Below are 9,716 nucleotides of genomic sequence, written 5' to 3'. Positions count from 1 at the left end.
GTCAGCCCAACCACCCCCCTCCGGCAGCAATGCCAGCAACCACCATTTCCTCTGGTGGAATTCTACACTTCTGACAAGTTTGTGTCAGAATATATTGTCTACGTACTGCGGGTAGTACACTAAATTTATGTACACTGATTCAAGAGAGAACAAATTAAGATTTGGGTTGTTGACTTAGCAGTGTCATGTAAGGGAAAATGAGTTGAAGGGATCAGAGAGATAGGGTAGATGGTTGAAATTTGAGGCACACATGGAAGGTTATGATTTTTATGGGTCATGCAATAGTTGTTGGCAATTATAGAGAAGATAAACTGATTTGAGTCTTATCCATTTCAGATAAGGGTACATTTTAAACCAAAGAAAATGGATCAAAAAAATAAAAGAAAAGTAAAAGAAAAAGGAAAAAGGAAAAAAATAATCAAATCAAATTATCGAAAAATGTTCTTTCCTTAAGCTTTCTGTGCCTTTCTTTCTTGCGAAAATGATATTTAATATTTTCTTCACTCTTTTTTCTATATTTGATTTTTAGGAAGTAAATTTTTTCTTATATTTTCTTTTTGGAAGGTTTAAGAAAATAATTTTAAAAAAATAATAAATAAAAATTTGGAAAAGTTGAAGGACAAAACTATTAAATTAGAAAAAAAAAAAAATTTCCCCCAAATTTTATCCACATTTTTTTTTAAGGAAAATGGATAGAAAAAAATCTCTTTTAACATTTTTCTTACATTAAGAAAGTTTTGAAGCGTTTTTATATGAATAAGGTGCATCCTTTAAGTTCTCCGATGGTTGTCCGATCACTTAATGTAAAAAATGACTCATTTTGTCCTTGCGAAAAAAATAAAGAATTACTTAATCATGAGGTACCATATCTTAATGTTATTGGTGCACTTATGTATCTTGTCAATTGTAGACATTCAGACATTACTTTTTCTATCAATTTATTAGCAAAATACAGTTTCGCTCCAACTCAAAGACATTGGAATGGTATCAAATATAAGTTGCATTATCTTCACGAAACTATAAATATGGATCTATTTTACTCAAGGGAATCAAAATAACAATTGCTTGGATATGCAGATGCAAGATACCTTTTAAATCCATATAAAGGTAGGTTACAAACCGGGTATGTGTTTAATTACAATGGTACTGCTATTTCATGGAGATTTTTCAAACAAACAATAGTGGTCACATCATCAAATCATTCAAAAATACTAGCAATTCATGAAGCAAGTCGTGAATGTATATAACTAAGATCTATGATCCAACATATTCGAGAATCATGTAAACTCTCCTCTATCAAAGGTGACCCGGCAATATTATTTAAAGATAATGTTGCATGCATTGCACAGATTAAAGAATGATACATTAAAGGTGATAGAATTAAGCATATATTGATCAAGTCTTTTACTTTCATTAACTCCAAAAGAGTGATAGAATTGTTATTCGACTAATAAGATCAAGTGGCAATTTAATAGATTTATTCACAAAGGCATTATCAACTGCAATACTCAAGAAGCTCATTAGAATACCAAACTCAAAAATCTTCATGTTGCACTACTAAAGAAAATATAATCATGTCTACATGAGGGGGAGCTAATTGATAAGAATATCATTATGCTGCACTCTTTTTTTCTTCGTCCAGGTTTTGTCCCATTGGGTTTTATTGGCAAGGTTTTTAACGAGGCAGTTATAGTAATCCAAATAATATTATACTCTTTTTCCTTTACTAGGATTTTTTTCCATAAGGTTTTTCCTAGTAAGATTTTAATGAGGCATATTTTTATGATCATCCAAGGGGGAGTGTTATAAAATATGAGATTTTGTACCACTATGGTAACTTGTGGATGATCATTCATAAATATATTTTTGCAACTCCCTATGAAAGAGAGAGACCCCTAATGAAATTAAATTGATTTTTCACGTGCATTATATACTCTCTTTCTTGCTTTCTTCTTCTCTTACTTTGTTTTACAACAAAAAAAACTATTTTTTATTTTACTTTATTTTTAAAAACTATTTTCAAAGAACAACGATTAAATAATGTTAGGAATCTTTAAAAATAATTTGTTATTTTTAAATTACATGGCCAAACAAGCTGTAAACAATAACAATGACCTATTTAAGAGTGTCATCACATGGAAAAATGTTCACAAAATTATGAAGTGAATCAAGTTAATTCTAGCTTTTGAAATTTATGAAGAGTATAACACATGTAAAAATTAAAAAGTTAGTTCTAGGGTTAGAGATAATATTACTCAATACTTGAATCCTTTAATCCATCAAACTTTACCGTTGCCAAGGACTATGAGAATATTCAGTTTGATATTCTTCTATTAGATTTCTATTTAACATGACTTATTTTTCCCAAGTGATATTAAGGATTCAAATTATTTTAATAATTTGAATATAGAATGAAAAGTATCTTTCATGTACACTTGTTTATTCCACAATCATTGCAAGTGATAACTTTTATGCTGAGCTTAAAGATTAGATGAACCATAAATATGAGGTCTTAGACTCAGAACCATAAATACCAAACCTAAAGAATAGATGAACTCCCCCTTAAATCCAAGATTTGGAATCAATGAAGAGAAGCATGGCACACTAATAATGAAATCCTATAATAAAAACAAAAACCAAAAAATTTGAGTATTCTAAAACATTTATTTTCCATTTTCTTAAGAAAAAGGTATAGAAAAGTCGAGGAAGAATATTTCTTTGATGAGGAAAAAGTTTTTATAAGTTTTTCCTCCTTCTTTCCTTTTATATTTTCTATCCATTTCTTTGGGTTAAATTTTGACTAAATTTCTATTAAATTTATTTGAAATGGATAAGACTTAAAGAGCTGATCTCCGCTAAATATGCCTACAGTTATTGCGTATGTGATACAGCAGCCTTCCATGTGTGCCTCAAAATTCAACCATTTTTCTATTACAAGACAGTGCGGAGTCGACAGCTTCTTCTCTCTCTTAGTCACAAAATCGCGTGTATAAATTGACTGGGCACCTCAAGTTTGTAAAGTGTAAACAATATATTCTAACACAAACTTGTTACAAGTGGAGTATTCCATCAGAGAAAATGGTGGTTGCCGGAATTGCTGCCGGAGGGGGTGGTTGGGCTGACATGAAGAGCCTATCAGTCCAAGTCATCACCGGTCGGTGGTTCGTGGTGTTTGCATCATTTCTGATCATGTCAGCCGCCGGTGCAACCTACATGTTCGGTCTTTACTCAAGCACAATCAAATCCGCTCTGGGATATGATCAAACCACCCTGAATTTGCTCAGCTTTTTCAAGGACTTGGGAGCAAACGTTGGGGTCCTTTCAGGCCTCATCAACGAGGTCACGCCCCCATGGGTTGTGCTATCAATGGGAGCAGCCCTGAATTTTTTTGGCTACTTCATGATATGGCTTGCCGTGTCTCAGAAAATAGCCAAGCCCCAGGTGTGGCACATGTGTCTCTACATATGCATCGGTGCAAATTCCCAGGCTTTCGCTAACACCGGATCTCTGGTGACCTGCGTTAAGAACTTCCCGGAGAGCCGAGGCGTGGTGTTGGGGATACTGAAGGGGTATGTTGGGCTGAGTGGTGCAATCATCACACAGCTCTACCATGCCTTCTATGGCAATGACACCAAGGCTCTTATTTTGCTCATAGCTTGGCTGCCTGCTGCTATATCTTTTGCATTTCTTCGGACCATTCGAATCATGAAGGTGATTCGACAGGAGAATGAGCTCAAAGTTTTCTACAATTTTCTTTACATCTCTCTTGGCCTCGCCGGGTTTCTCATGATTATAATTATAGTAGAGAAAGAGCTGACTTTTTCTCAGAGTGAGTACGGGGGAAGCGCCGCTCTAGTTCTTCTCTTGCTCTTTCTCCCGCTCGCTGTTGTTATACAAGAGGAATTCAAGCTCTGGAAGATCAGGCAACAGGCCCTGCGTGAGCCTCCACAGTTGAAAATCATCGCCGAGAATTTGAACACCGAGACTTCTTCATCTTCACTACCGCTTGAATCAACAGCTGCAACAAGTTCTCTCCCCGAACAACTAAGCTCACAGAAGGAAGTTTCTTGCTTCTCCAACGTGTTCAGGCCACCGGACAGAGGAGAGGACTACACCATACTTCAAGCCCTTTTCAGCATAGACATGCTTATTCTATTCTTCACTACAATTTGTGGTGTTGGAGGGACTTTAACAGCCATAGACAACTTGGGACAGATTGGGAGTTCACTGGGGTACCCGCAGAAAAGCCTGAGCACTTTCATATCGCTGGTTAGCATATGGAACTATCTTGGAAGAGTGACTGCAGGCTTTGGATCGGAGATCGTCTTAGACAAGTACAAATTCCCCCGCCCTTTGATGCTCACACTCATCCTCCTCCTCTCATGTGTTGGTCATCTCCTCATCGCCTTCAACATCAAGAATGGTCTCTACTTTGCATCAATAATTATCGGGTTTTGCTTCGGTGCTCAATGGCCATTACTTTTCGCAGTCATATCTGAAATTTTTGGCCTCAAATACTACTCCACGTTGTACAATTTTGGCTCAGTGGCTAGCCCAATCGGTTCCTATTTACTCAATGTGAGGGTAGCCGGATATCTCTATGATAAAGAGGGAAAAAGACAAATGGCAGCCCTGGGGATTAAAAGGAAGGCTGGTGAGGACTTGGACTGCACAGGCGTAGAGTGCTTCAAATTGTCCTTCATTATAATCACAGCGGCCACACTTTTCGGTTCACTTGTATCGCTCATACTAGTGCTTCGGACCAGAAAGTTCTACAAGGGTGACATTTACAAGAAGTTCCGGGAACAAGCCAAAGCAGCCGAGACTGAGATGGCCCAGGCCGGGAATGGGGCAGCCCCATCGCTGGCAAAAGGTTAGAGCTGTCGGCAGCAGCAATTATGTTTAAGTTAAAAAGACTCAGAAAAAATAGAATGACAGTAGAGGAAGATAAGACAAAAAGAAGAGATACAGGACACGGGACCTTGGACCTTGGATTGTAATGTTTCATACCCTCCCCCGTCAGATACAATCTTACAGATGCTTTTATTTTGTATTTTATATGTCATTGAATTTGGAGAAGATGAAATTTGAAAACTTTACATTGGGTGAAATGGGTATTAAGGTTGATAGACTTGGAAATGAATAATGCAAAATTTAGTATCATGTGGGGCTTGAGCTGATTGTAGTTAAGATGTCCTTTTCCCCATCTTTATAAAGTTCCAAATTCCATATGCATATTTATGGGAATGATTTCCTTTTTCTTCTTACTTCTGACAAATGACAATTAATAAAGTGGAATTTGCATGGAGGAGAGGAGTTAGGGCCAACTTCTCAAATTTGGGCTCCGACTGCCTGGTCACTTGGGTCAAGTTGGGTTAGGATTTGTCTCCCGGCCGGAGGGAGAGGGCATCACTGCTTAAATAAGATATGAACTTTATTGATTATAAGGAAAATGTTAAGGTAGCAAGATAATACCTCCTCAAGCCAAAATATGGACGTATTGAATGATGATATAAATAAATAAAATTAAAGTATAAAGATATAAATAAATGAGATTAAGATATAAATCATATAATTTGAAAATATATATATGACATCACATAATTGGTGATATTTTTTTCCGTACCAATTAAATAAATAATAGTTTATTTTTGTAGACAGATTCAAGAGAAAAAAAGTATTATTAATAATTAAGATTTATCGGAGAACAAACATGTTAATTAATTTTATTTTACTATCGAATTGGTTTTTTCATTTTTCTTCCTTCCTGTTTTCCTCAAAAATATTTAAAATTCTGATTATTTTTTTTTTAAATATTTTTTATTTTTGGGTTTTAGTTCCAACTTCCAACTTGTACTCATCATTGGTTGTTAAGTTTTTGCCTATCAATTAGAGACTAAGATCCTATCCTCTTTAAGGGTCTCTCAATCACACTCCATAATTGATTTTTTATACTTAGCCAAAAATGTCTCTTTATTTCTGAAAAAGAAAGAAAAATATCATCAGGAAGGAAGCATACACTGTTGGAATATATACAAAACTCCGGTGTGGTTTGGAGATATAACCCATATTCATGTTTAATTATGATCATACTTTCAATTTACAAAAAATAATTTATTTATTTATTTAAATAAGGATTGGTTTGTCCGTCTCTGCACAGAGATTCCTTATCCTCTTGTCAAATTAGATTATTAAAACACAATTTATTAAATTATATATATAATTAGATGTCTTCAGAAAATAAAATAAAAAATGCAAATGTTGCCTGCTAAAAAACATAAATTTAATTTTAAATTTTTTTTAAAAATTATGTAAAATTTATACTTAAATGCTATTGAGAAAAATATCCAAATATTTTAGGTTGATAATTTTGAAGGCATCAAATTTAATGTACTAAATGTTTTGAGAGTTTTACCGGTTAGAGTCCATGTTAAGCTATTTCAAATTCGATTTATATTTGAGGTAATTGTATATTGGATACATTAAAATATGAGAAGTTAGAACTTTGAAGAGAATATCCCAAAACAGGCAGGATACACCAAATTGTGGATAAACGTTCAAACATCATGAAGGAAGATGTTCAAATACTTTGTTAACTTTCAAACATTTCCCAGGGGATGTTTAAACCCTAGTTCGTACCTCTTTGTTTTAAATATGTTCTTTCATATTTTCGAAGACTTTTTAGTAAATTAATTTTGTGGAAACCCTTCTCAGCACCTTTCTACACTTTAGATATAAAAACCTTTTCTTTTTAAGCTGAAAAATCAGCATATGAAATCATAGTCATCTTTTTGCATTAGCAAACTTTCAAGATTGAATCTTTCAAGTTCATTCTTGAAAGTCCTTTTGACAAAAGAAAGATACATAGATCTACTAGCCTCAACATGAGTTTGAGGTGATTTACTAAGTGTATAAGATATTGCGTTAAGGACATAAAGGAATTGTGTAGGCATGGATGGTATAAAACCAAAGGTACTATATAGTTCTTAATCAAGTAACTAAGTAGATCCATTTTGCATTTAATGGATTTGATTGCGATCATGTGACTCATGATTTTTTACATCTGTAGAGTTTTTAGAAAACTATAGAAGTGGTTTTCCCATATATATATATATATATATATATATATATAACCGGTGTCCTTTTATGTGTAATTGCTTTCTTATTTTCATTGATAGATTGAATTGTTGATTTAAAGATTTCTAGGTATAAAAAAGTTAAAAATTGGTCAAAGTTGACTCATTCACCCTTCTCATAGTTTCGTAATTACAAACACAAACTCACAAGTGGTATCATAATATGTTAAAAATAAAAAATTGGTATAAATTGCTTGAATTACTTATTCACACTTCTTTTTAGGTACTTTCTTAATTAAGAATATAATCTCACAAGTGGTATCACAACATGTTAAAATTTTGTAGATTTTTTTTATTTCTTCTACTTCATTATTGACATATGGAATAACTACCCTCGTTGGAAAGTGTGGATGGAATATTTTTTCTAACCATGTAAGGATAATGTGGCTGGAACATATTGGAATCGGGATCATCATCCTTTATGTTTGTGGACAAGAATGAAAAATCTACAAGTGAAATGAAGTTCAATCAATAATGGGACAAAATTGATAAGAAAGACAAAAGATCAATGTCAAGGCTGGTTACTATATTTTCAATGGTGACAAGTTTGATGAAGTTGGAAAGATAACGTGTAAATACCCTAAAGAAGTCTATAATATATTGGAAATAACCCACGATGACACTTTTACTATGAAGTTATCCAAGTTACGTTGACCACCAAATTTAAAAATATAAGATAAGTGAATATGAGACTTTTTTTAATTTTATATTGAACTAAGTAACATAGTAAATTTTGTTTTAATTTGGATGAAAAAATTCTTAATTTTGAGGCATCGAGACAAATTTTGAGATCTTTCCTTGAAAGATTAACGTCTGAATTAACAAGAAAATAAAAATGTTAATACATTAAAAGTTGATGAATTTTTAAGCATCTTACAAACCTATGAGATGACTCTTTCTTCATCGTATAGATACAAAGGGTTAATTTTAGAGGTGTCTTCAAAAGAAAAAATTAAGTTTGATGATAAGGATAGACTAATTCTTACTCATTAAAATATTCTTATATATTAAAATATTTAAGACTTAGATTAAACTCTCAAGAAAGGCAAACAATTAAGAAAGAGAGAAAAAAAAATTCTCCCTAAGAATAAAAATAAAGAAAAGAAGTCCTCCAAACTCCAAAGCCAATAAAGTGGAATGCTACTGTCAGCCTCTTAGCCACTTGACCCGAATAGGGAGGAAAAGGCTCATGGGTAGGCCTTGCACCCATGAGAACCTGGACAGGGAAGCAAGGAGGGTCTGGAGGGTTAGTGGTTTAAACCCCAAAAGACAAGTGAGAAGACAGAAGTCAAGTCTGACAAGCACCGCGCGCGCACCAGGGGCGAGCCAGACGCGCACCGCGGGCGAGCCATACGTGCACCGCGCGCGCACCACGGGCGAGCCAGACACGCACCGCGCGTGCACCGCGGGCGAGCCAGACGAGCACCGCGCGCGCACCGCGGGCGAGCCAGACGCGCACTGCGCGCGCACCGCGAGCGAGCCAGGCGCGCACCAGACACTTGTGGGCTACGAAGTGGGTGCAGATGGGATCGAGGGTTAATATTGGAAATTATTTTATTTATTAAATAATTTCATTATGTCTCCTCAGACATTTTGATGTCTCCTGGAGAAACTTTGGAAACGGCCCGTATTGCTCTTTAAGGGGGGGGGGGGGGGGGGGTAGGTGACTCAAGGGGGCGCCGAGGGAGATCTTGAGCGCACCAAGGGGGCACCATGGCACGGCCTTAGGCGTGCCTAGGACACACGGAAGGCACTCGAGCGCACACCCACATGGGCTCAACGACATGTGAGGGTGCACCCCGTGGCCGCAACGGCACGGGGCCAGGGGCAGCCTACCTCCTCCTCGCGCAGGCACGAGGGCGCCTATCCTTGTGCGGTGAGCCAGCTGAGCAAGCCATGGGCGCAACGCCATGGTCTAGTGGGGCAGCAGCTGACTCGCATCAAGACCCGCCAACTCACAGCACAGGGGCGCAATGCCCTGTGCACCAAGAAGGGATCAGCCATGGGCGCAATGCCATGGCTCGTTGCATTGAAGCACCAGACCTGGTCAAGCTGGTTCGCGCATGCTGCCTAGTTCAAAGAGCCATGATCAAGGCACGTTGGTGAAGCACTCGGTCACAAGCGGCACCTTTGGGGGAAGGCAGCAGCTTGTTAGGAGGACACACCAGCAGCTGTGGAGATGGGCTCAAGACAAGGTAGTTGGTCAGCTAGTCAGTGGCAGCTAGCTGGATCAGCAGGGGACCAGGTCAACAAGCAGCAGTTGGCTGAGGTGCTGAAGGCTTGATGCATGGAGGTGGTCCACGAGCAGGCCACGACCTAGAGAGTGGGTGGTGATGCAAGGCAGTTGAGGGCGGTTCCAGCCAGTTGCATAACCACCCAAATTGGCTCCATGCTTGAATTTTTTGAAATTCGAATTGTAACTGCAGTAGTGTCTCTTTTAAAAGGGCACCTGCATCCTTGAGACGGGCAGAGAGGGGGAGAGAATTGTGAGTTAGGGTTCTTTGAAAGCTTAGGGGTGTAAGCTTGCTCTCTGACTCAGGGAGAACGATTTTGTAATCTTGTAGTTGAGAGTTAATACAA

The 9,716-nt window shown here is 37.0% G+C and overlaps 1 protein-coding gene across 1 annotated transcript; it reads left to right on the top strand.

The window, feature by feature from the left end:
• The first annotated feature begins 3,018 nt into the window (after positions 1-3,018).
• Positions 3,019-5,180, top strand: LOC117927570 (protein NUCLEAR FUSION DEFECTIVE 4-like). Its single transcript, XM_034847156.1, has one exon. The coding sequence runs from the start codon at positions 3,079-3,081 to the stop codon at positions 4,876-4,878; it is 1,800 nt and encodes a 599-aa protein (XP_034703047.1). The 5' UTR covers positions 3,019-3,078; the 3' UTR covers positions 4,879-5,180.
• Positions 5,181-9,716: the final 4,536 nt, after the last annotated feature.

This window comes from Vitis riparia, chromosome 13, assembly GCF_004353265.1.
Source record: "Vitis riparia cultivar Riparia Gloire de Montpellier isolate 1030 chromosome 13, EGFV_Vit.rip_1.0, whole genome shotgun sequence".
NCBI lineage: Eukaryota > Viridiplantae > Streptophyta > Magnoliopsida > Vitales > Vitaceae > Vitis > Vitis riparia.
Note: the sequence above shows the minus strand (reverse complement) of the source record. Positions and strands in the feature narration are given on the sequence as shown.